The sequence below is a fragment of the Neolamprologus brichardi genome, chromosome 14, assembly GCF_056152115.1.
Source record: "Neolamprologus brichardi isolate AB-2024 chromosome 14, ASM5615211v1, whole genome shotgun sequence".
Classification (NCBI taxonomy): Eukaryota; Metazoa; Chordata; class Actinopteri; order Cichliformes; family Cichlidae; genus Neolamprologus; species Neolamprologus brichardi.
The window spans coordinates 32,462,945-32,488,467 of NC_142117.1; the positions used below are offsets into that span (position 1 = coordinate 32,462,945).

General features: G+C 38.9%; 4 protein-coding genes across 8 annotated transcripts in view; 2 read left to right on the plus strand and 2 right to left on the minus strand.

Annotated features, from left to right (window-relative positions):
* Positions 1 to 1,960: 1,960 nt before the first annotated feature.
* On the minus strand, positions 1,961 to 9,512 carry cep126 (centrosomal protein 126). 2 transcript variants are annotated; one of them, XM_087851137.1, is made up of 11 exons: positions 9,182 to 9,512; positions 8,841 to 8,960; positions 7,618 to 7,763; positions 7,237 to 7,348; positions 6,993 to 7,125; positions 4,286 to 6,215; positions 3,741 to 3,859; positions 3,270 to 3,339; positions 2,795 to 3,004; positions 2,611 to 2,675; positions 1,961 to 2,517 (listed from the first exon to the last, which is right to left on the minus strand). In XM_087851137.1, exons 1-11 carry the CDS (start codon positions 9,214 to 9,216, stop codon positions 2,434 to 2,436), a joined length of 3,024 nt encoding a protein of 1,007 aa, XP_087707263.1. In that variant the 5' UTR covers positions 9,217 to 9,512; the 3' UTR covers positions 1,961 to 2,433. The 2 variants fall into 2 exon arrangements, with proteins under 2 accessions (XP_087707263.1, XP_087707262.1); XM_087851136.1 differs by having other exon boundaries at positions 6,993 to 7,128.
* Positions 9,513 to 10,179: 667 nt separating this feature from the next.
* On the plus strand, positions 10,180 to 16,688 carry trpc6b (transient receptor potential cation channel, subfamily C, member 6b). Of its 3 annotated transcripts, none has more exons than XM_006796644.2 (12): positions 10,180 to 10,276; positions 11,387 to 12,155; positions 12,264 to 12,449; positions 12,630 to 12,794; positions 13,129 to 13,345; positions 13,711 to 13,938; positions 14,261 to 14,525; positions 14,663 to 14,858; positions 14,984 to 15,190; positions 15,367 to 15,423; positions 15,727 to 15,802; positions 15,882 to 16,688. In XM_006796644.2, exons 1-12 carry the CDS (start codon positions 10,254 to 10,256, stop codon positions 16,046 to 16,048), a joined length of 2,556 nt encoding a protein of 851 aa, XP_006796707.2. In that variant the 5' UTR covers positions 10,180 to 10,253; the 3' UTR covers positions 16,049 to 16,688. The 3 variants fall into 3 exon arrangements, with proteins under 3 accessions (XP_006796707.2, XP_006796708.2, XP_035766141.2); XM_035910248.2 differs by lacking the exon at positions 10,180 to 10,276 and adding an exon at positions 11,074 to 11,285; XM_006796645.2 differs by lacking the exon at positions 12,630 to 12,794 and having other exon boundaries at positions 12,264 to 12,440.
* A 1,131-nt stretch (positions 16,689 to 17,819) lies between these two features.
* Positions 17,820 to 24,534, plus strand: pgr (progesterone receptor). Of its 2 annotated transcripts, XM_006796649.2 has the most exons (9): positions 17,820 to 18,889; positions 19,004 to 19,146; positions 19,439 to 19,548; positions 20,336 to 20,452; positions 20,661 to 20,966; positions 21,245 to 21,389; positions 21,531 to 21,661; positions 22,271 to 22,428; positions 22,522 to 24,534. In XM_006796649.2, exons 1-9 carry the CDS (start codon positions 18,248 to 18,250, stop codon positions 22,675 to 22,677), a joined length of 1,908 nt encoding a protein of 635 aa, XP_006796712.2. In that variant the 5' UTR covers positions 17,820 to 18,247; the 3' UTR covers positions 22,678 to 24,534. The 2 variants fall into 2 exon arrangements, with proteins under 2 accessions (XP_006796712.2, XP_006796710.2); XM_006796647.2 differs by having other exon boundaries at positions 17,820 to 19,146.
* arhgap42b (Rho GTPase activating protein 42b) overlaps positions 23,041 to 25,523 on the minus strand; it is a 76,587-nt gene continuing 74,104 nt past the window's right edge. Inside the window, exon 25 of the mRNA XM_035910239.2 lies at positions 23,041 to 24,913. Within this exon, the coding sequence (XP_035766132.2) occupies positions 24,825 to 24,913 (89 nt within the window). The 3' untranslated portion in view covers positions 23,041 to 24,824. The remainder of the gene's footprint in view (positions 24,914 to 25,523) is intronic.

The following is a 25,523-nucleotide window of genomic DNA, read 5'->3' on the forward strand; positions in this document are numbered from 1 at the left end:
GCTGCCAGTCAAAAAAATGTCCATTGTTTCAATGAAAGTGGCCATTTTCACATCATTGTAACGCAGTCAGACACATTAAAGAGATGGACTGCAGTGTCCCGGCAGCGCCAAGAAGACCACCCACCACGCCGAGTTTGGTCACTTTTTGTAAGCCTTCCATCCTCCTCACTGCTCTCGATTGGATATTACTAGAAACGATTATATGGCCGCTATAAAGCAGAATCAACCTGTGATCGAAAGTGTAGCTGTATGAGTCCACTTTGTGTAAAGCGCTTTGCCCTTCTGTTTGGCTATTACAGATATGTTGACACACTGTTGCTACAGTCAAGTGAGTAGAAGGCTCGCACGCCCCCTGCAGTGTACAATCGGTATTTATCCCAATAAACAAACTATTGCAGTGTCTATCCCTTCCTTTCTGACTTCCTTTAAACATGAACAAACCACGTACAACTATGTTATTGTCTACAATCGTTCAGTTTTATGCATAAATCTTAGCTATCACTCATTTTCTGAGCTTTAAAGCCATTGTTATCATTACAAATTTGATCTAAACACATAAAGCATAATTTCCAACCTTCCATCCATGTGCATATTGTTTTATTACAAAAGATATTCAGATTTTTTTTAAAGTCAAGGTTTGTTTCGGTCATTTTTTGTTGCATGCAATATTGCTTTTCCAGACACTCATTCATTGCGTGTTAAATGGACTGTAACAAAAGAAGACAAAATGCTTGACAGCTTAAGCTTCACAACAGACCAAAGCACAAGCTTGAACTTGCATCTGTGAAAATGTCTCCCCTTATTTTCAGCACTCTTGCCTTTTCTTGTTCAGTTTCTGGGTGTTGTGCTGGTTAAGGCTTAAAGCTCATTACACTCACCATTGTACAGCATAATGACTGTGAACAATAATGGTGCCAGGCCAAACGGAACTGATTTCAGGGCAAACCTACAGCAGAATATTCAGAATTTCAGTGTTTTATCTGATTGTGTTTATTTGTGTGCACGCTTATGTTGTTGTTTTTTTTCTTTTTTATTGGGGCAGTCTAAGTATTATTACTAGACAGTTTCTTGTTAATAGGTAGGACTCAAATATGTTAAATATCAGCATCAGTTCAGATAAAAGTAGTTTTCTTCCCTTTATAATCGTCTCATGCACACTGAGTAGAAATAACACTGACGCTCATTGTCAATTAACCACATTGGACAGTTTGTATGTTTCACTGGAGAATCTCTTCAAATGTAACGAGTCAAAGTGCGTCTGCTGTTGTGGGCATAATCATATGCTAAAAATGAATACATTGTTTCCCTCTGTTGCTGTTCTCAGTTTTGGTGTAAGCTAACAAGGAGGTGATGCACGACTAGATGTGGCAACGAGACAACATTGTCACATTACTGTTTATAGCTCCATCTTGGAGCAGCAAAGAAACCTGCAGTTAAGCTATAAAAAAGTCCCATCATTGTTCAGATGAGCTTGGGCTTCCTTCAGCTCTTGGAACAAGTCCTAGCAGGCTGACAGAGGGACAAACCCAGACACGCCAGAGAAGGAGGGGCAGCTCACATCAATAATCCCTACAGCGTCTTCCCCCAATGAACCTATTTTTTGCCAAGGAAGACAGAGAAGTTTTTAATTAAATACACTTTAAACAACAACTAGTATCAAATAATAGCACGCTTTGTCTTTTGATGTTACTATAGATTGAGGGCAATATTAAATAAATTAGGCCTTAAAGCAAAAATAAAATGCAGCATAGGTGCAACCTGAAGAGAAACCTGCAGAAACCTCTCTGTAGAGGCTCGGCTTGCTGAGCCAGTAGGTTGAGTCCAGTAGCCATAATCATCTTTTCCACAGCCATAAAAGAAAGACAAACACACCTTCAACGCTGCAAAACTTTTCATAAACCATTTCCAGGCCTCGGTCAATTCACTGATTTTAACACTGCCGAACACAGAGTTCATCAGCAAACTGTCAACAACATTTATTCAGTTCACTGCTGAACTGCTGCAAAACAGTCCACCAAGTCATAGTGTTACTATGCAAAATAAATACAGAATGGTACACCTTTAAACTTTTAACATATACAATTTGATAGTGTTTATATATTTTGCAGTGAGGTCTGGTCATGTATTGATTGAAACAAGAGCATCTTTGCATTTTGTAACATAAAAACAGATTAAAGCCTTTCTCATTTAAATAGGCACTTCAGACTTAGATTGCTTGATAGCCAGTAGCTTAAGTGTGCTCTAAGGCTGCTGATATGTCTTTTTTTTGTCTTTGCGATTCAAGGCTGTTTATATTTCAGATCCTTAGTTACTTAAAAAGACACACTTTGTAAAACTTTTGCGGGGTAATTGTGTAATTGTTTCAACAACATGCTTCAGCATAAAGTGCACCGACAAGGGCTCAAGACTGCTGTGGCGAACACAAGCTTCAAGTCAGGACTTCTGGTGGTATCGAGAGTGATTGTTAGCCGAGGAGCCACAGTGTTTGTTATGGATTGACGCTTTCACTTCTCTTGTCTGAAAATGGAGACAGAAGTTAAGAAATGAATGATCTTCAACAAAGTCACCATTTCTGTTGAGGAAAGAAATAAATCCCTGCTAAATACTTACATAGGGTGCATCACTAAGTACAAGACCATGCATGCTAGTATTGCCCCCAACACGCTCCTGCACACCTGCAAATAGTAACAGGTTGGCGTGGTTACGCTGCACCGACATCATGTTAACACTCTTCTGTCATACACAGGTCAGAAAAATTCTGGCCTGATTTTAACGGCCTTCACAAAGTGCTTACATTGAAGCTCGTGGTTGAGTCGATCCAGACAGAGCAGAATTTTCTTCTCCTCCAAGGAAATGCTGGTGAGCTCCTGCTGTCGGCTGTACTGCTCTACTGTTCCAGATCTCCGTGTTTGGACTGTCTCCATGGCAGCCACTATACCCTTTTCTTCCAGATGGCCTTTAGCATGCACTTCAGCGAGGTGTAACTGGGCTGCACTCTCAAAATCTGAGATTACATTAAAGGCAGACACTCTCACCTTATTAATGCATGATGCAGCTGTCCTATCAGATTTCTAAATTCCTATATCCCTGTTTTTTTTAAAGTTACATTATATATATTTCCTAAAACTAGAAAACAAAAAAGAAAATGTTAAGAAAGCTCTTATAAAGCATAAGACATGACAGAAGAGTAACATTTTTTTTAAAACTAATACATTCAACATTTTCTTGAATTATGAAATAAATGGAAACACAAACAGAGGACATAATACCTTCATTTGGAAAGGCTGAGTTGTAAGTGCTTGGTAATGTTCTGAGCAGCTTTGCGGTTTGCTTCGTTTGCTGCAAAAAACAACACACACTCACAACACATGAACTGTCGCTAAGTCAACATCAGTTATTAGCTTTTACTAACTGCTCGTTGTTATTGTTCGCTTTGTCTGGGAAGCTTAAGACAAAGATTTCTGTTCTATTTTATTCTGTTAGTCTGACCTACAATTAACCTTAATTTCTATGCAGGCTAAAGATGAATTAAGTATTATTTTATTTGTGATGACAAAAAAAAATGTATCGTTAACTCGTGTCTATCCCTAACGCTTGTCTTTGGCACCATTAATTATTAAATTAACACTTTGGACAGCATAAAAGGAACAGCAAAACAAGTTCAAACACACCCACTTACTGATCTTTACCAACTACTCTCACACCTCCCACAGGGCAACTACGCAACTGCACGCATGTACCTGAGAGATCTGATGAAGTCTTCTACTCTCTGAGCCAGGAGCCTGTCTGCCTTTGTCTGTACAGGGCTTTCTTAAGACTCGCCCTCTCTCCAGGGCTGGTGCTTTCAGTATCGGTTTTGCTGAAAGAAAACATATGCACCGGTATGATAACTACATGAACAAGCATATTCCAGACTGTGCTGTCTGGAACACCATGTAAAAAAATTTAAAATTTTAAATCAGGAGTTTGATGATTTGAAGCATAGCCTATTACTACAAATAATAAAAAACTGGAATAATGATTAAAAATCGTGATAAAAACTCACAAATGTCATGCAGATTATTTTCTGCATACTTGTTTTATTGAACACAGTCAAACAGCATCCTGGGACTGAAGTAGCATTAAAGATTGTTCCTCTTTACGCTCAAAGTACTGTAGCTACTACTTACATTATAAAATGTAAAATCTGAACTTGAACAGGTAGAAAAAAAAACCCTAAAATTTCTGGAGGCACTCAAATTAACCCTAAGCCGTGTGTAGGGATATCAGCTAAAATATTCATTACCATCCTTTGTGGTTAAGGCACTGCGGACGCCATGCCAGAGCTGTGAAATTTCTTCATCTGTGGGCGTACAATCTAAACAGAAGTCTTTTTCATTACATGCATTCTCCCCCCTTCTTCTGTAGTGGTGAGTGTCCTGATGACTTGAACTGGGCATGCTCGTCACAATGCCCTCTGAGAGTGGGGAGGCGTATGACGGTGGCAGTGGTGTGTCTAAAACAGTATTTTCTGTTGTTATTTCTTTATGCGTTTGGCCCTCTGAGTTATTCTTGTTCAGGACCTGCTCAACAGCCATGGCCTGTTTGTTGATGGCGCTCGCGTGATCCCTGCCATATGGAATTTTGGTGATACACGGCGTCTTTTCCTCCGCAGATTCCATCCGAGGAGGTGGACGTGGCACCATGACCTTCCCTTGGGTTTTGGCAATCTGACTAACCTCGGTGGCAGACTGAGGTCGTATGACCGTGCCCTTTCTTGTTCGTGAGGAAACAGGACCCGCTCTGCCAAAGTGCTCTTTCCGAGGGACCTTGGGGGCACTGGCTCTGATGCTGTTGCGGTGTACCTTGACCTCATCGGTTTGTTGCTGGGGCAAGTTGACTTGAACATCTGCCCAAGCTTCTTTTGTAAACTGATAACCAGTGGAGGCTGCAGGGGTCATGCCGGGTCCAGTCTTGGGAGTCCCTGAGAACGCACTAAGACTTAGCTGGTGGTCGTCCGAGTTGTTTTTTGGTTGACAGAGATTGAAGGATTTGCTTTTCATTTTGTTCTGTTTGTCTTTCTCTTTTTCCACATGCACTTCATCGAACCAACGCAGCTTCTTTTTGACAGTGTTATTGCCCTCCAGGTCCCTTGTTTTTCTCCGTGCTAATTCAACGCTATCCCTGATCGCTAAAGCTACTTGTTTTGCAAAAATCAAATTCCCTGAGCCGTACACACAAGTGGAATCCATGTATTTGGACTGCTTTTTAAGAATTCCCTTACTATATCTGACCTTATATAGCGAATCAGACGTCTCTATTGACAAAGGTATTTTCTCGACTTCCTTCTCAGGACATTCAAGACACTTGTATGTATCTGAATGAATATTAGACAAGCAGGTATGCTCCATGGATTTTGTATTTATTGGCTTCTTAGTATTGGAGTCTGAGTTTGTAACCTTATTGAGATTGTTTGTAGAAGCAGTGCATTCTTTGTGAGATGACAGAGCGCTGTTTTCTTTTCCTGTTTGCTGAAGAGCGCTTTCTCTTGACAAATTGTCTGTTGTACTGTTGTACAAGAAAATATTTGGCTTTGGGGGATCCCCAAACAAAATGTCTTTGCTGTTGCTATTTTTGGCAAGCAAAGGAATTTCTGTAGTTGGATATTTTAATTGTCTGTCATCTTGGATCCTCTCCTGTTTGGGAGCCAAGAGGCCCTCTTGTTTAGGATAGGAAGAATCGAGTGCTGCGTTGCCAGGAGCAGCTATATTTGCAATAATGATGTTGCCACCGGGGCTGTTCTGTCGAGTTTTCATCTCATAGGGCTCTAGGTCAGCACTAACATTTTCACTGTGAGCTGATAAATTACAGTTGTTCAGAGCAGGCTGGATCTCTGTCTTGAGTCTTTGTTCAACAGATGTGAATTCCCACGAGGCTTTAGAAACATTTATCTTATTATTACACCATCCAGATTCATCTAGTTTTTTCTGGTTTGGTTCATGCCGCTTATTTGCTTGGACTAAGTTATCACCGAGAAGCATCAACGCTGAGAGGTCTGATGTTTGATGACACAAGTCATTTTGCTTTCTTAGGTCTTGATGAGTCCTCTCTGTGCCAAGCAAGAGTGATGAATAGGAACTCTGCAGAGGTTTTGTGAGGTGGTTGAAATCCTCATTTTCCAAACTATCCTTACTTGAAAGGCTCTCAGAAAGACAAGAATCAGACAGGTGGCTACCCTGGAAAATGGAAGCAGAGAGGAGTTGATAAGTGGAAAATAATATATTTTACAACTGTACAGGCATGCCTGTTGCTTATCAGTGTTTAGAAGGACCTCCCCTGCGTCCTTGCCACTGATCTTTTTTTTTTCCCACAAAATGAAAATGAAGACTGTTATAAATAATATACATTTTGAAACAGCTATTTATATACACACATTGCACTAGAGGGTGCTACAGTTTGCAGCATCCACAGGGACTGTTACTGCAGGAAAAGGTTTGTTACAATGCTGCCACCTAGTGGAATCCCCCCCAAATTGATTCTGTTCATCTGGACGTTTTCAGTGGGACAAACGTTTCAACACTCATCCAAGTGACTTCTTCAGTCTCAGGTGACTGAGGTAGATTTCCCCCAATATCATAAACAGCCCATTATTCGTTCAGTCGTGCTAGTTTCAGTCATTATGCAAATTAATTAAACTATATTTATAAAAAAAATTAAAAATGAAAAACAAAATCATCATAAATCTGGTCCTTACCAGGTTCTACAATTATTTAAATATGGCATTACAACACATGGCATATTACACTCTGTCTTTATTTAATTTACAAAAATATAGCCAAAATGTAGAAGCAGTACAAGCAGTAAGTACAGCCTCAGAGCTTCCACAGCAATTAAGCGCCAACTGAAAGAAACTGTGGCCTCGAAAAAAGCAGAAGAGCTGTCACACTAAAGTAGTTTTGTTTCCTGCACATTGAAATGAAAAAACAACAACAAAACAAGCAAACAAAAAATACCTGTGGACTGTGATCGTGCTCGCTCTCTATTCTGCTCTGTTCCAGGAGGAGTTTTGTGTAGGCCTCCACAGCAGAAAGCGCTTGGCGGTGGGAGGATTTAGAAACCGTGGGTGGCTTAGGAGATGGGGAGCAGCTTCTTTAAAAGAGAAAGGAGAATATAAATAAGCAGTGACTGGCTATTTTTGGTATGCAGTAAGATAATACAGGAGAATGGTTGAAGTTTAAATCTGCTTCTTTTTTTTACCCATTAACGTTTATATTGCTGGACAAGAAAGAGGACTGCCGAGTGTACGAATTCAAGGTGCCTTGAATTTGATGGAGTGCATCTTCAATATTTGCAACATTTCTTTTAAAAGCTATGAGACACAAAGGAAAACATACAAATAAACCAAAATATGTCAAGACTGTTGAGTGAAATAGAGGGTGGTACGTGTTAAGGAGCTGAAACTCCCAAACCCTTCATCCAGCTTGAATGTGAATACCCGCAAGTGAGAGCTGAGAGTCTACGCATTACATCCATGTCCATTATACAACTATAACTGGAATATTTTTCAGTAAACAGGTAAAGAACAAATCTTGTGTCAGTGTCCAAATATATATGGAGCTAACTGTATAATCTACTAACATTGTCGGCGCTTCTCAGAAGGGGGTAAATGTGCTCTTTGGAAACGCTCAGTTGCGTCCTGTACTTGCAGTCTGCGTTGCTGGAGGATACGGTCTCTTAGGCATTGCTCCTGCACATCCCACTGCTTCCGTCTTTCATCCAAAGCCCTGAGCCATGAGAAAGGGAAGAGCATGAACCTAGGGCACATTTTAATTTATTAAATCTAGTCTGGGCTAAACAGAAACCTGAGTCCCTGCCTAGAGATATGTTTTCAGCAGAGCCATTAATAAATTAAAGACACTATTCACTCCTGGGTTCACCGGTGAAGCCAGTAACAACAGTAATAGTGTAAATAAAATTCCACTTTGTTTTTTTTTTAAATGTCAGAAGCAGTAGTGTATTAAATAGCCATGAGAAGTACCTCTATCTACTGTATTTACAAAGGCTTATAGTAGCTGAAAATTCATTTTCGAAAATGTGTCATTAAACTATACATGAACTGAGTTACACCGGTCCTTTAAATGTGCAACATTGTGCCTAATTATGCTGTCTTTTTTATGTGAAAAATCATGTTAAAGATTGCAATTCTGCTGTCTAAACATAAAACTGAAATGTATTACTGTAAGTGAAGATATAGTATTTCATGCAATCTATGTAATATTTATGGGTAAGCTTATCCACAGTTTAATTTGCCCCTCCATTAAAGGAACAAATCTAATTTGTGGGGTCCTCTTCTTCTTGGGTTACGCCTTGTTCTGATGTTACGCAATAAGCCTGACCATTGCCTACAGCCAGCCTTGCAATAACATGCTTTTAGTGCACTAGGTTTAAAAACAGGACCTCTCAGCGTCAGGTCCCAATTATGGAAACACATATTTAGAAGGTGCAAGGGATCTGAACCTCATCGGGATAAACTTTGCAGCTTTAAGCATTCAAAGAAGTCAAGCTTTAATCACCTCTCTGGAAACATAGATCTATTTCCAGGTCTACATTGTGAAATCCTGTCTGCACAGTTGATCCAATAAAGTATCAAAGTCAAGGACAGAACCAGAGGCCCATTCTGAACACCAGCAAAGCACAGCCTACTTTGCTGAAATTAAATGGGCTGCACATATTTCTCTAAATGGGTTTCTGGGAGAGTTATAGATTATAGGTTATAGAAATCAGACAGAAGTGTGTTGTTTAGATGAAACTTTGCTGTTAGTCCAACAATAAAAATAATATATATTAATTTGACAACTGACTTCCTGCGTCGGTTGGTTTCCAGGGAGAATTTGCGTGCTCGGGCTTTGCATATCTTCTGCTCTTCAACCAAAAGCTGTCTCTCCTTCTCGAGACTTGCATGATCTCTCAACCTCGAATATCTGGTAGTCATCAGCTGAGGAGAGCAGTTGTTGATGGTGGTCAGAGGATATGTGTCGCGTAAAAGTAATAATCAGCAATGATTAAGTTCTCGTGAATTATACAAGCAGGTCGAATTAAGTTTCAAGTTGGGTCATTACCGAACTTTACATTTGTTTTAAAACGAGCGTGGGTGCATGACACACATTTCTATAACACAAATAACTTCATGCATGTAGGATACGAATGGTAGAAGAAGTGATCTTGAAGAACTTGCATCCTCTGAGGCTGCTGATCTTCGCTGACACCGAGCAGACGTACAGGTTCAATCGGCTAGCAGCTGCTAACTTGTCCTTTTTAAGCTAACGTCGGCAGTACGCCGGATTAAGTCACTCAACCATTTTCAGGGCGAAGTGAAACGTGTAGCGTAAATGTCCACATCGTTGCGACCTCCCCTGACCGGTAACAGCCTCATTGTCTTGTGTAAAAGAGTGAGAACAAAAATCCGAATAAGTTGATACGTCCACAGCCGTGTTTGTGTACGCTTGCTCCATGATAGCGACCGAGGACGCGACTCCTTAGCAACCAAGAAAGGTGATTGTTTCTCTCATGTCCAGCAGAGGGCGCAGGACTCCTCCAGACGTGCATGCCGCCTTCAGGTACATTTGGAAATTAAAGGTATCCACATTTTAATGTTAAAAACTTTCTGTGGGACAGTTAAAATGTTTTTACTCAGCTTTTATATCTGCTCTTAGAGGAGGGCTTGTAAAATACGAGGATGGGCTGGTATTACCCTTTATCCTTAATAAAAACAGAAGTTAAGAGGATTATTGAAAATCTGCTTTTTCCAGATTGTGTATGCCATTTTATGGACGAGTGGGCCGCTGCTTTATCTCTTACTTCGTCAAACACTGTATATGGGTATAGTGATGATATTGCTGCTATCCTGCACTCGGGTAATTACAAATAATCCCTTTGCCCTCGGCTACAGTTTAAGTCACAACCTGTTATGCTGGAGCGATTCTGCTGATCCAAAGTCCCAGTTTAATATCTTGCCTTAGGGGGCTTACGGGAAGATTGATTGAAAATAATAAGTAAATAATAGATAAATATAATTCCCACACCAATACCCATATTTCAAAGGAAATTCTAAAGGAAAAACGCCCTTTGGGCGTGCAAATGCAGCACCGTAAGCTTCAAGAGTCAACACTGGACGCAGAGTTAGAGCCAATCTGACAGAAGGTTCAGAGGCTACAGGATGAGCTCGATGACCGAAGCAGATTTGGGTCATAAAGATTAAACAATTAATAAATCATATGGTGGAGCAGTATTTCCCAAGGTTAGTGAAGCGCGTGTTTTTTCCTTTAAATCTCTCTCTCTATCTCTATATATGACAGATAATGATATTGTTATATTTCCATAATATCGATGTTATTGCTACTTTTACGATGCTACAGAAATCTTTCATTTCATTTGTTTTCTCCATCTAGCTCTTTAGATGATATAGGAAGGGAAAGAAAGTTCACCAGAAAATATGTTTCAAATATTATTTTGATCTTCCCTTATTAAATCCTTATTTAAACCACTTCGGTTTAAATAAGGATTTTTTTCACCTTCCCTGGCCTAACAGCAGGATACATATTCAGTTTATATTGTATTCGCAAATATAAACGATCTGCCCCTCTATCAGAACAAATTCTGCCTGTATTGCATGCATTTAACGGATTGGTCAGTTACTTAAAATCTTGTTACTAATGTCACTAATTATGACTGAATCCACTGGACGTCGTCATCTTCTGTCACCATGGTGGTTATTTGTGCTGAAGCAATTAGCTCCTCAGATAACCTTGTTATTCAAATGTAATTAGTGAGCAGAAAGTTGATTTTCTCTTTTGACAATGGCGATTTAATTAGCAATAAAAATAGCCACTGTCATCAAGTATGACCTCAGCTTAATGTCTGTGGTTAAGACGTAACACGTTCTAAGTTTTCCATGATCAGCAAGTGGTGTTATGTATAGTCTATTTTAGATTATTCAACAGTAACGAAATTAAAAAGACATGTGAATCCAGCAGAGGCTGAATGGTCAGTGTCCTCCCATGAAATGAAGGAGAGCAGATGATGAATCTGTGGGTGGTGTCACACATTTAGTGTGAGTTATAAATCCGCAGAGACCCACTGTGCACACTGTTGTTCAGTCACTGGTTGGATCGCTGCGGTCTCATTGTCCAGCCCTTTTTGTGATATAAGGTAAAAATGATCCTTTAAAGCAATAGAATATTTGTTTATCTTCCTCGAGAGAAATTATTAATCTTACCTTAGCAAAGGAGGGATTACCAGCTGAAAAGGTAGGTCTATTTTGTCTTACAGAAAAAATTTTACAAACCTAAAATGTGATTGTAGCCCTGTGCTAAAGATCATATGACTAAATACACTTACCTGTTTTTAGATGGAGCAATGAAGAGAAAGCCACGATGCTAAGACAAATTGTGGTCAAACCCCGGAGACAAGCTTTTTGGGGGGCCGGTTACCCATTTCATCCTCACTCTTCCTCTTGCCTTTCTGCGAAGGAGGAAGTTTTTTTAGAAGCTGCAGAATATGGCAATATCCCTGAAGTGAGGCGGATATTGGAAGAGCTGCCAGAGCTCAATGTTAACTGTGTCAACTACATGGGACAGAATGCACTGCAGCTGGCTGTTGCCAATGAGCATCTTGAACTTACCAGACTTCTTCTAAAGAAGAAAGACCTCGCCAGAATAGGAGATGCTTTGCTCTTAGCCATCAGTAAAGGTTACATTCGCATAGTAGAAGCCATACTGAACCACGAGGCTTTTGCAGACAGTCAAAGGCTGACTAACAGCCCCAGCCAGGCAGAGATGAACGATGACTTTTTCTCCTATGATGAGGATGGGACGCGGTTCTCTCATGACATCACTCCCATCATTCTGGCTTGCCAGTGCCAAGAGTATGAAATAGTGCATATACTTCTTCTTAAGGGAGCCAGGATAGAACGACCCCATGACTACTACTGTCAGTGCAAGACCTGTAGTGAGCAGCGGAGGCATGACTCTTTCAGCCATTCACAGTCCCGCATCAATGCATATAAAGGTCTAGCCAGCCCGGCATATCTCTGTCTCTCCAGTGAAGATCCTGTGATGGCAGCGCTGGAACTGAGCAATGAGCTTGCAGTTCTGGCCAACACTGAGAAAGAGTTCAAGGTACAGTAATTACAGTGTTCACTCAGGATGCGTATTGATGTTTTTGCCGGTCTGTTTATGTGCTTCACTCATTCATGACAGTGCATATGCTGCCGTTCTCTGTTACAGAATGATTATAAGAACCTGTCCATGCAGTGTAAAGACTTTGTGGTGGGGCTCCTGGATTTGTGTCGAAACACAGAGGAAGTGGAGGCTATTTTAAATGGGGACAAAGAATCATATCGTAGCTCAGACACCACGAACAGACAAAACCTGATTAGGTTAAAACTTGCAATAAAATATGAGGTTAAGAAGGTAAGCACATGAGCACTCTATAGCTTTTTTTTTTTTTTAAATCAATCTTACTGCCTTCATCAACCTCATGTAAAGTAATCCTTTTCTCTTCCTGTCTCTGTCTGTCTGTCTTTGTCTTGCATGAACACACACATGCACACACATGCGAACAACACATAACTTTAAACTCAAATGAGGCAGTTTGTGGCACATCCAAACTGCCAACAGCAACTCCTTTCCATCTGGTATGAAAACCTATCTCGACTCCACCAGCAAACAACAGCAGTTAAGATTCTTCTTGTTCTCGGCGTAGCTCTTGGGTTGCCTATACTGGCTTTTATTTACTGGATAGCACCATCAAGTAAGGTTAGTTTACAAAAAAAGTTGCACATAACCTAATAACCTGCCATACAAATGTTGCATTATGCCTGCTGAACTTTAAATTGCCAAATTCTGGTAACACTAAGTTAACAAAGCTGTAATGTAGGATTGCGCTGACTTTTTTAGTTTCCTATGAAGTTTTTCTCATCATCAATGTTTCAGTTTTTATAACTGGCTTAAGCACTGCCATGTATCTTTTAATGTATAAGATATATCACTGAAATATGTCAAAAATATGTGATTTTAGGTTTTAAAACACTGCAAAGTTCCACATGTTACATTTTATAAATTTTGCTCTGTTGGTTGTCTCTCGCTTCAGTTTGGGAAACTTATGGGCGGCCCTTTCCTGAAGTTTGTGGCGCATGCAGCTTCCTTCATGATATTTCTTTGCCTACTGGTCCTGAATGCAGCAGACCGCTTTGAGGGAACTTCACTGCTGCCCAACATGACCATCCATGATTACCCTTCACAGCTTTTTCGTATGAAGACCACGCCCTTCAGCTGGATGGAAATTCTCATCATATCTTGGGTCATAGGTCATAAGCGTAAACACACTTTGTCCCTCACCAATATACTTATGGATTTCTCGTTATTTTAGTCAGGGTCCTCTTATTATTACACTGCTGTGCATGTCAGGGTAAGAACATCAAAATCATTCAAGATTTATTAATCTTCACACATCTGCTATGATACAAATTGCTCACATTCACCAAGAAAATCTCAAACTACAGACCAGACGTTGAAGCCATGTCAAACATGATTTAACAGCAATAAAAAGTCCTATGTGATGTAAATACTATCCAAATCTTATTAATAATGTTTGTACATGATAAGATTTTATTACACTATTTCATATAAGAGAGCAAAAATGGGACTGCCAATCACTTTTTTTTCTCCACAGGGAAGATCTGGGAAGAATGTAACAACATTTGGTCCCAGGACATCCGGGAGTACATATCAGAACCCTGGAACCTTCTAGACTTTAGCATCCTCACCATTTTTATGACGTCTTTCACTGCCAGATTAATGGCTTTTTGGCATGCATACTCAGCCCAGTGTTATATTGACAAGCACCATACTAGCCTGTCCAACATGACGTTACCCTTTGAAATACAGTATTTCCAGCTTGGTAAGTGTAGACCAAAAAATTTCAAGTGTTGTTGGTATTATGGGTAAGGATTCAATATTTGTTTACATTGTTAAAATAAAAGGTTGCTGGTCTTAGATTTTAATTTTGTTCTAATGTTGCACTGGACAAAGAGACAAACTTTTAGGTGTTATCTTCATAGCCCAATTAAATTTTTTAAATTCATCATTAAATTGAAAAATGATCTTTATTGGTATTTGATTTATAAATCTTAACACAAGTAATAATATTAACAGAGACAAAGTTTAGATCATAAAACCTGTTCTTACATGCAGCATCTCTCTCTCTCTCTCTTTTTTCCTAGCTCGAATCCACTGGATGCCCTCAGACCCGCAACTTATTTCCGAAGGCCTTTACGCAATTGCCGTTGTGCTTAGTTTCTCCCGCATTGCGTACATCCTGCCTGCCAACGAGCGCTTCGGGCCTTTGCAGATCTCTCTGGGAAGGACGGTGAAAGACATATTTAAATTCATGGTGGTGTTCGTAACAGTGTTTGTGGCTTTCATGGTAGGAATGTTCAATCTGTACTCATACTACCTTGGAGCCAAGCACAATGATGCCTTTACAACGTAAGTTTCAAATGACTTCAAAAATGCAGTTTTTTAGAAAAATATGATCAAATGTTTCCTTTACACACAAAACGTGTCTAATAAATATGGCACAATGGTTGAACTGTACTAAATTCTGATTTCTGTATTACTTCCAGGCTTGAAGAGAGTTTTAAAACATTATTTTGGGCCATCTTTGGGCTGTCAGAAGTGAAATCAGTGGTGATTGACATCAACCATAAGTTCATTGAGAATGTAGGCTACGTTCTGTACGGGGTGTACAACATCATCATGGTGGTCGTCTTGCTGAATATGCTCATTGCTATGTTTAACAGCTCTTTCCAAGAAATTGAGGTACAACATCACTAATATTTCTAATTTAGAACTGATTTGACTGGTGCTGTATCTTAAGCCTGATTGCCAAATTTATCAGCGTTTTAAATTTCCATCTTTTTTGTTTTTGTTTTTTTTTGCTGCAGGATGATGCAGATGTCGAGTGGAAATTTGCAAGAGCTAAACTCTGGTTCTCTTACTTTGACCATAGTGGCACACTGCCTGTGCCTTTCAATCTTGTGCCCAGCCCAAAATCAGTATCTTGTCTATTGCTGAGTATAAAGGATTTCATCTGGAATGTACCTCCCGACAGACACAAAAAAAAACCACGCAATGAGATGGAGCTTAACAATGTGAGGCACCACCAGTGTCGTTTGATGAAACAACATTTTAATCAAGGAAGTTTTGCAAACAAATTTTGTTGAATGTACTAGTTGGAATATATATTCTTTTGTCACATTAATAGGTACAGGTTGGGGTTGTAAGTACCTATGTTAACACCTTCTTCTTTTGGTTGTTTTTGTCTTAGTTAAGACGACAGGACGACCTGGCTGGGGAAACATCTCTTTGTCCAACCCATCATCAAGTAAAGCTTTTTAAATCTCTAATAACTGCTTAATAAAGGAGCTTTCAGTAAATTGTCTTTCCTGATAAAAGTTTTGCATACATAAACAAGTGCACATAAAAAGTGCAAAGTTTGTAATTGATTTTGGTGTCATCTATGGATTCATACCTATGAAACAGTATAAGGCATAAAATAAATTCGCTGTATATACACATAAGGACCCATAACATGTCAGTCCAAATAGTCCAAATTGTGTCTTGTGTGAGGGAAATAATTGGCAGAGCAGAATAAAACTATAATCATGACTTTGTTACTTTATTACAGAAAATAATGAATTGTCTCATTAAAAGATACATCTTAAAAGCACAGAGGGATAAAGATAACAATGAAGTGAATGAAGGTAAGTTCTTCTGGGCTACATTTCACGCCAGGATCACATAAAAAACACAATTTTATCCTTTTCACTTGCTGTTCCTCAGGTGAACTGAAAGAGATCAAACATGACATCTCAAGTCTTCGCTTTGAGCTCCTGGAAAGGGAGAAGCACGATAAGAAGACACTAACAGAGCTCATGAGGCAGCTGGAAGAAGTAATGCATGAGAAGCAGAAAGAAGAGCAGAAGCATACACTGGATATGGTTTCTTAAAAACAATAAAGATTAGAAATGTATTTACTGGACACACTCCATCGTTCTCATTAATGAGGGATTCAGTCAAGGCCGAATGTTTCTGTGACACAGACTTAACACACAACTTTCAGACACAACTTAGCTGATAAAACTACATATTTTGTATTCATTATAAAAAAAAAATTCCTCCATTTTCTCCATTGTGTAAACTTATTAATTTGTTTGTCCTTTGATTTTTTTTTCCGTGCCTGTGTCTGAACAGTTTGCTTATTTCTACAATAAAGGAACTGCAATGTAACTTTTCCTGTTGCTTTGACTAGGCTACAGTTCTGAGTTGACTGCTGTCATGTGCATGATTTGTTTTGGAGGTAATTCATCTGGTGCTGAAAACCAGAAAGCGGTTCAGATAAAACAGAAAGATATGTTTGATTGTCTCAGTCGCAACACTCAATTAAGCTTCTTTCTGATAACTGCGCTCAGTGTAGCTGAAGGAAAGTAGTTACTTTTCTTTAATGTAACTTCAGTTAATCAACACAACTCCAGGCTTGATGTTCAAAACTGTATACATTTTTTTCCCCTTAAATGTTGTTCTTTGTCAAAATATGAATTACCCGAGTATAATGTTTATTTAATGTTATTAAAGTTACTGCGGGTTATCTTCATCCCATGAGAGATCATGCGTTTTTAAAATCATTGCACCACATGCTGTTGTGCTCTCTCATGCTTGGTGTTAGGCAAAATATCTGAGAACAGTGTGACCTGTCATGTAGACATCCAGCTCGCCTCCATATAGCGAGGCAGAAAGACTAAAAGCTACAACCAGACTTTAACTGTCAAGCCTGTGAATAATGCAGCTGTGAAGCATTTACACCAAGGACAGACATGGCTGTTATAAAACAGCGAAACTGATAAAAATTACCACCAGAAGAATCTATAACATTAACATCCCGAGGAAATTTAGCCATGTGTCTGAAATATTCAAAATTTGATTAAACCACAGGATTTTTCGAAGCCTGTTGGTGGTCAATGGGAGCTGTATTTAAAGTTTAAAAACTTGTGAGAAAACTAGGCCATTGCAGCACATTTACGAACACATTATGGAGATATGAAGAACAATTACAGCATGAGAATTGTTTCTGATGTTGTCAAGAACATGACGCAGGAGATAGGGGCCAAGGTCTTTGTGTGAATCATAACGACATGCATCAGCAACATTCACATTTCCTTTAAAAATAAAACCCTCTATAATATCTAACAAGGTCAAGGCTAAAGATAAAACAAAAAAAGTCATTCAAGGTAAAGGGCAATTTTATAATACATTAGCCATTAGATGGCCACAATATGGGTGATAGTCTTCACTTTATCAAAGTCTTTTTATATATTCATCTGTCTACAGTAAAATGATGATGCTTAAACGCAGGGTTAGTTTCCGAGCACTATGAAATCTATTAAATATGAAAAAGGAAACATTAATTTAAAGTTATAAAAAATATTCCTTTGAAGAAAACTAATAAAACAGACAAAAGTAAGAACAAAATATTTGTGATTTAGCAGAAATCACAAGGGTGATGTTGGAAATGATCATCCATTATGCGAGTTACTGGTTTTTTTTTTTTTTTCATCTTTCCGATGGCGATAAGAGTTTATAGTACTTTCTCCTTTGGTAATAATGCCTTCCCCATATTTTACTTAATTCATGAACTGTAGGGCGGAGACAAAAGACCATTGGCATTGAAGTGATACACTGTTGATTCTCCTCTTTGGTCTATTGTTTAAGTCTGGTGTGAGCGCAGTGCAACCACATAAATGTCTTGTCTTGGATTCTTCCCCTGGCAAACTTTGGAGGACGGTTATAGTCAGAATGGGGAATACTACGAATATGTGAAACAGGAATAAAAACAATCGATGTGACTTTTAAAGATGACTACTACCAGCACAGGGTTATGCTTATAAATCTGCCGAGATTATCGACTGGGGATCGTGGTTGCGTTCTCATCAACATTGGCCAAAACTTCGTTTTATTGTTTTCGTTATACAAACAAGTGAAAAAATATAGATATATATTAATGGAATAGACCTTATGTGAAAGAAAGACAAGTGACTGCCTTTTTCCACGGGGAGGAGGACTACAGGAAGGTTACCAAATCACAGCTTATCATACACCTTCCAACCTCCGAGCGCTCTCCACTCTCAGTTGTGCGCTTAGAGGTTCACAAAATGGAGAATAAAACAAACGGGAAGATGGGCACCAACAGTACTTCGGTCGCTGATTCCAGTGAAACAAGCCTAAGTGACGTGATTGAAGCTGGATACAGTAGGTCGAATACAAAATTGCCGGCCGATTCACGGTTTCTTAATTGCATGTCCTCTGTGCGTAATTTTGGAAACGTTAACACACTGATCCAAGGTCTTAATTCAAGCCCCGACTGCGCAGTTTTTAAAGACTGTAACACAGTCGATCCTTCACTTGGAGCAAAACATTTTTATGACCGTAACAGAGAGTATCTTAAATGTGATGGTGTTCCGTGGGAGGATTTTGTTAAACTTCAGAGGACAAACGTGGCCGCATCCGAAAGTTTACCAGGCGCAAGTCTCCCCTCTACCTCCGGGGCTTGCAAGTTCATCAAAGATGAAAAGGAGCCTTCTGTGATTATGGACATCCCCTGTCACAACTTTGATCCATCACCCGAGATTTCCGCTCTCGATACCTGTTCTGACACCGACAGGAAGCAGCACTTTGGGCTTAGCGAAGGTGAATCGACAAGTTTCGCATCAGCCGCTGCAGTTTCCCGACCGGGGCTGGAGGTCTCTCCAAACTTTCTTATGGACTTGAACCAGTCAGACCAACTTGTTAACCCAGTAAGGGCTGATTCCAGATGTGGTTTGTCCGGGAAAGCTACCACTAGCTTCGATCCCAACGCGCAAACAGCTGGGCAACTGCCGATATATAAGACTGATGTTCTTCGTTGGCAGATGCAAGCATCTCCAGGTGAGACCCAGTATTGGGGACAGTCGGCGGGGGTAAACCAGGACCCGTTCAGAACTAGTGGCTACAATGTGATGCAGAACCAGACTCTTCCTCAGAGGAACCCATCTGCTTTCTCCACATTCCCCGGGTAACTACTACTCAGCGTGATAACTGCCGACAGAATCTTAATCATATTAATCATAACAGTGTCGCAAAACTATTAACACAGTTTGGATAGGTGTGAATGTCGGCACGTGTAATTCGAGGATCAAAGAGTAGCCTAATTAATTACACAACTGCTTTATCATTTTACAACGACTAACGGTTTTCTAGGTATTTCTGAATGTAACACAAAATATTTTTTATCTAATGCGGAGTCCACAGCGCTTAGTAAGTCTGAATATTTTTTTCTCTTCACATATATTTACTTTCCCCCCCAGTATGCCACCCCAGAGACTGTGTATGATCTGTAGTGATGAGGCATCTGGCTGCCACTATGGAGTCTTAACGTGTGGGAGCTGTAAAGTATTTTTTAAAAGAGCGGTTGAAGGTGAGCAAAGAAAATCTTTAACAAATGTCAAAATAACCACAGTGTGTGTGTGTGTGTATGAATCATATATATATATATATATATATATATATATATATATATATATATATATGTGTGTGTGTGTGTGTGTGTGTGTGTGTGTGTGTGTGTATATATATATATATATATATACACACACACACACACACACACACACATATATATATATATATATATATATATATATTTGTTTTTGTTTTTTTCACTGCTTTACTCCTTACTGTCTTTTTCTTTCTTTTGATTCTGTCCTCATGTCCCTCATTTAAAATGCTGCACAATGTACTACTAACGTAATACTACTATATTTAAACAAATGAAAAATCTCTCTTAGTGCTTAGACATGTATTTTCTATGTTAATCTTTATAGTTTTTTTTCCTAAAACCAAGCTAAAATAATAATAATGACCTTTTGTGGTAGTTGTTAAAGGTTATTAGCAACAGTATCACAGTTACTAGTGTACATCCTGTTCTTCCACTTGGAGTTTTTTTTCCCCCTGTTATCTTTCAACGTGAGATATATTAGAGCCACTATGTCTCACTGTGGCCATGTCACTCTGTCCTCACAGCCTTGCTTCTATCTAATTTTCTGCCAGAGTGCTGCCTCAGTGTAGAGTAGAGTATTCATGCTAATAGTCAAGAGCTCTTCAACACATTCTCTTCTTATTAAAGACCTCTCCCGTTTCCTACATATTTGGAATGGAGAACTGCTAAAAATGTTTTGCATTGTCTGTACCTATTCATTCAACAGGACATCACAGCTATCTCTGTGCTGGGCGGAATGACTGCATTGTGGACAAAATTCGGAGAAAAAATTGCCCTGCGTGTCGCCTTCGAAAGTGCTATCAAGCAGGAATGATGCTTGGAGGTATCATTTGGTTTTATTTATCACGTAGTCCCAAGAAACCATGATTAAAACCAAAGAGAATATTCTGCATGTTTAGATTAAAAAGAAAATCATGACTCAAAAAAACAACAAAAAACCCCTCAGGATATTTTACTCTTTCAAATGTCTTATTGGCACGAATTTAGTGGTTTCCCATCAGATCAAACCAGAACTTGTGTTCACGTCACAGGGAGGAAACTGAAGCGCTTTGGGGCCTTGAAAGACACAGGTTTGACCCCATCCCTGATGTTCCGGTCCCACTTGACCATGCCCGGTGACAGCCAAGCCTTGACTCCCATGTCTTACATACCAGGCATTCATGAGCTACAAGTCTCCCAACAAATGATCAACATCCTTGAAAACATCGAACCAGAGATGGTGTACTCTGGTCATGACACCTCCCAGCCTGATGCTCCCCATCTTCTGCTCACCAGTCTCAACAGGCTGTGTGAGAAACAGCTGATGTGGATTGTGAAGTGGTCAAAATCTCTCCCAGGTAACAGCTTTCTGCATCTCAGGGCCATCACAGTTGTTGTCATGGGGATCTAGTGGCGGGCCTTGTTGGAAGTCTAAAGTCCTAAACGCCAAGATAGAAGACTTTGTAATGCCTTGAATATTGTCACCGAGTCTAGTGTTTGACAGGAAATTTTAATATAGTTTAATATGACTGTAAACACCTACTGAGACAAAAATGTTACTGTTACTGGAAAACCATATATATACGAGAAGAAATGTTATGAATGAAATGTTCTTCTTCTTCTTCTTTTTTTTTAGGTTTTCGTAATCTACACATCAATGATCAGATGACACTCATCCAGTACTCGTGGATGAACATAATGGTGTTCTCTCTTGGGTGGCGCTCCTTTCAGAATGTCACCAGTGAATATTTATACTTTGCACCTGATCTGGTTCTTAACCAGTAAGTAACCACAGTCATCGGCAATTGAAGATGGCTTTCGGTTGGTGATGATTCATGAACTCTTTTATCCATAAGTTAGTGATTTCAGTTGATAGACTGGTTATCCAGAGACGTAAACCATTTTGTCCTTTTGTCCATTAGGGAGCAAATGAGGAGATCTCCAATTTACGACCTCTGTCTAGCGATACAGTTTATTCCTCAGGAGTTTGCAAATCTTCAAGTTACACGCGAAGAGTTTCTTTGCATGAAAGCCATAATATTGCTCAACACAGGTAAGACTGTTACGCTAGGGCTGTTCGATGTAACGCTCGGATGACGATATAAAAAACGTCTATTGTTGCATTTTACGCTATCGTTTGTTTCGTGGTGTCGCAAAATAAACTGTTTACGGCAATATTTTTTCATTATTTTGATGGTCACTGTAGTGGCTATATTAATTTCTTAAAGTTCTCTCTTTCTCTTATATTTAATATAACAACACTACAGACAGACAAGCACTTGTTTTTATGCGTCGTCGTTATTTCCACATAAACCTTTCACAATAAAGCTCAAGATCCCGTTGAGACTTTTCAAAATAAACTGAATCAGAGATTTTGGTCATATCGCACAGCCCTATGTTACGCCGTTAAGGAGACTTACAAACTAAGCTATGATCAGTTACAGCTGCACTGCACAATAAAGACAGTTTTATAAAAGCAGTGTGCATCTTGACAAGATTTATGTAGCAACTGCTATCAATCCTAGTTTTACTAAAGGCATTTACCTTTAACATCATTGCTGGCTGGTACTTGCATAACATCTCCCCAATATTTCTTTATTTTAATACTATTTTGAAATGTTTAGTGCAATTTTAAATATGCAAATATCTTCTCTGCACTTAGTGCCTCTTGAAGGATTAAAAAGTCAGGCAGCATTTGATGAAATGAGACAAAACTACATCCGGGAGCTGACCAAGGCTATTCACATGAAGGAGAAGGGCATCGTGGCATGTTCCCAGCGATTCTACCACCTCACCAAACTCATGGATGCCATTCATGATGTAGGCTCCCCCACAGAGCTCAGTATAACCGTATATACGTTTTTGCCACTTTAACAACTACCAAGACCCAAATTGATGTTTCTTTTTTAACAGATAGTAAAGAAGGTCAGCCTGTTCTGTTTGAGTACCTTCATCCAGGCAGATGCCATGAAAGTGGAGTTTCCAGAGATGATGTCAGAGGTCATTACCTCCCAGCTTCCCAAGGTCCTTGCTGGCATGGTGAGGCCCATCTTATTCCACAGCAAATGACATTGCCAACACAGATACTGCAGCTCTGTGAAGACAGCTTGTGTCTGGATTACTCATCCCATTGTTACTGGATTCTTCATTTTGCCAAAATGCCTCTAATTTGCTTGAGGTAAAAAAGGATGACCAGGTTTCTTAAAATGTTTTTAGCAGAGACATATCTTGAAAATTATACATTTAGAGGCATCAATCAATAAAGTTCCTATGTTTTATTCAGGTGTATCCACCATTTCCATTCTTACAAGTTGTGTATAAAACTTGCTTTGAACATAGTAGGTTTTAAGAAAACCATTAGAGATATTTTTGTATTCAAAACAAATAAAAAAGAAATACAAAAATGCTAACATTTGTCAAGGAAAGGTGCAGAATAAATTGAAATTTGTGACTTAGGCTAATCAATACAGGATACCAGCATAGTAAGTCACCATACCTACTTAAGGAATGTGAAACCTTTAAAATAACTTTGTTTAAAATATTTATAAGAACGAAAAGTGACCTATGAGCCATATTTTCTTAACAAAACTTAGCTCACCAGCTTTAATTTACATCCATATCTGCATCAACATAAATGTAAATGTAAATAATGAGATCTTAATGCGATGCAAGTGACAACTGCAAACATGTTTAATACCATTAATGTTGCACTGTTAAGAAATCTAGACCATTCAGGACAATAACCACATTTTCTCCTGAGTTATCGCAACTTCTGAGTTCTTTGGCCAGGAAATGCGACAAATTTGAAGTAAAACATTACTGGCGTGACAAGATTAACGGGTCCAAATGTAAAATAAAATAAAATTTATTGTCATGTCTTTATGGATAGGAAGAACACAGTGCTATCCTTGAGGAGAACTTTACTGCTACAAAGCTTTATCTCCACTCACTAACTATAGCAAAGAAATTTGGACAACTGGTCTAATAAATCACGCTTAAGTTTATTTATAGACATGTTTATGCACCGTCAGGATACAGTAGATGTCTCCAAGGCATCAAACTACCAGTATATATAAGGATGCCAAATGTTACATATTTGGGATATGAATATCATTTCAATGATATAACATGCCCCTGCAAATTCAGACTCTAAGGGAGTACAAGCCCGGCATCGCTGTTCAAGGCTGCTTTGCATTCCTAACATGTAAAAGGAAAAGAAAAGAACATCCTGATCTTGGCAACAGCGAAACTAAAAATGCACTCCCAGGAACAATTTGGCTAGCCAGAGAAACCTTTACTTCAAAGTGACCTTTTTGTTGATTTTTCTTTTATGCTTTTCTTAAACGGTATCAATGAAGTTAACTTTTTATGTAATTAGAAACATTTCTTTAGAAAAATGCTGTGACAGAAATATCTGTATCTGTTAACGCGATGCTTGTCTAGTTGTCATTACCAGTACACCGGTGTATCAAGGACACTTCTCGTAACATTCATTTGTAACATTATAAAACAAACATGTGATATATATTATTGTGAGCAGTGTATAGTAATAATAAAAAAAATAATGTCATGAGAAGTAAATATCTTTTGATGTGGAATTACAGAGAAAAAGACTTACAAGCTTTAATGTACATTACAGTACCGTGTAGCTACTGAACCGGAAAGTGCACTGCAGCAGTGAGGAGATTCAGTGGATGAGCAATGATCAGAGTACAAAAACATGAAAATTAAGGTGCAAACCCATTATACTTTTTTTTCCTATTAGATTCAAATATATCTTCTCATTTTAAATCACAGCTTGTTAAATTACAGTCAATACAAATGTTTATGAGACAGCAGATTTCCATTAACCTCTTGATGAATATGTTTTGCTAATATAATGGGAAGTTAAAATATGATATTTTTCTGAGAATAAAATGTGTGAAATGGGATATGATATTGTTTGGTGATTTTGTAAGTGAACGCTGTCACTCAGTGCAGCCAGCAGGCAACATAGTTAAATCTAACAATAATGTCCATTCTCCGGAAGCACACAATAGTCATTACAGTAAGGGAGGTATATCTTTGGACTTGTCGCACTGTTTAAGCAATTATTGACCTGCTTGATAACTGCTAAAAATGCATAATATGCATTAGTATAATAATAGGGACATTTAAGCACATTGTGTAATTTGTTTTCCATGGATACCATGAAAAGATGCAAAGTTTACCACCTGTCAGAGGAAGACAACATAATTCTCTGGGATTAAACCTGTTTTTCCCTCGTATGTTGCTTGGAGCCAGCCTGGTTCAACAGAGGGGTAGACTACAGGACAGAAGAGAGAAAAACATACCGAGCCAGTGAAAAAACAGATTCAGACTTCTGATCTGGAATAAGCTGATTTGAATCACTGAGCCTATATTTGACTGCTTAATTTACAAGAATTAATGAATATTAGATTGAGGAGAGCTCTGGGCTAGTCTGCTGTTCAGATTCAGTCCCCATGAAGTATTTGAATTTTAACCATCGTGAAAGAAACGCAAACAGTTTAAACCATTAAAACTAAACTAAATTATTGCGGAGATTCACCAGAACAAAGGGAAACAGCTGTAAAATGTCCGGTAAATACAATCTAGCAGAGATTTGCTGAATTAAGATGTAGAGAAAACGGAGAACAATAAAAGTCTGCCTGCTAGTAAATTGTGGGGAGCACTTGTTGACGTTTTTGCATTTGGCTCTGCTGGCTGTACTAAGAGGAAACCGGCACTGGTGCCTTTCATTACTAGGTTACAGTGACCTGCCTACACTGTTTGTGGACCAAGTCATCTCTTAATGGAAACAAGCAGGAGGCAATAAAAAAAATCTTGGCACTGTTTTGATGCTCATAATGTATATGGGAGTGTCGCGCTAAGAGCAAAACTTTTCCATTTCAACA

Excerpts from the sequence above, each read along its gene's own strand:
- cep126 (XM_087851136.1), bottom strand. The coding sequence starts at position 9,216 with ATGCAAGTTCTTCAAGATCACTTCTTCTACCATTC. Across the intron at positions 7,129-7,236 it reads AGCAATATAAACGTTAATGG|AAGCTGCTCCCCATCTCCTA; the intron begins GTAAAAAAAAGA and ends TCTCTTTTAAAG. Across the intron at positions 3,005-3,269 it reads CTCAGCCTTTCCAAATGAAG|ATTTTGAGAGTGCAGCCCAG; the intron begins GTATTATGTCCT and ends ATGTAATCTCAG.
- trpc6b (XM_006796644.2), top strand. The coding sequence starts at position 10,254 with ATGGTGGAGCAGTATTTCCCAAG. Across the intron at positions 12,450-12,629 it reads TAAAATATGAGGTTAAGAAG|TTTGTGGCACATCCAAACTG; the intron begins GTAAGCACATGA and ends CAAATGAGGCAG. Across the intron at positions 14,859-14,983 it reads GCTCTTTCCAAGAAATTGAG|GATGATGCAGATGTCGAGTG; the intron begins GTACAACATCAC and ends TTTTTGCTGCAG.
- pgr (XM_006796647.2), top strand. The coding sequence starts at position 18,248 with ATGGAGAATAAAACAAACGGGAAGATGGGCACCAACAGTACTTCGGTC. Across the intron at positions 19,147-19,438 it reads GCTTTCTCCACATTCCCCGG|TATGCCACCCCAGAGACTGT; the intron begins GTAACTACTACT and ends TTTCCCCCCCAG. Across the intron at positions 21,662-22,270 it reads CATAATATTGCTCAACACAG|TGCCTCTTGAAGGATTAAAA; the intron begins GTAAGACTGTTA and ends CTCTGCACTTAG.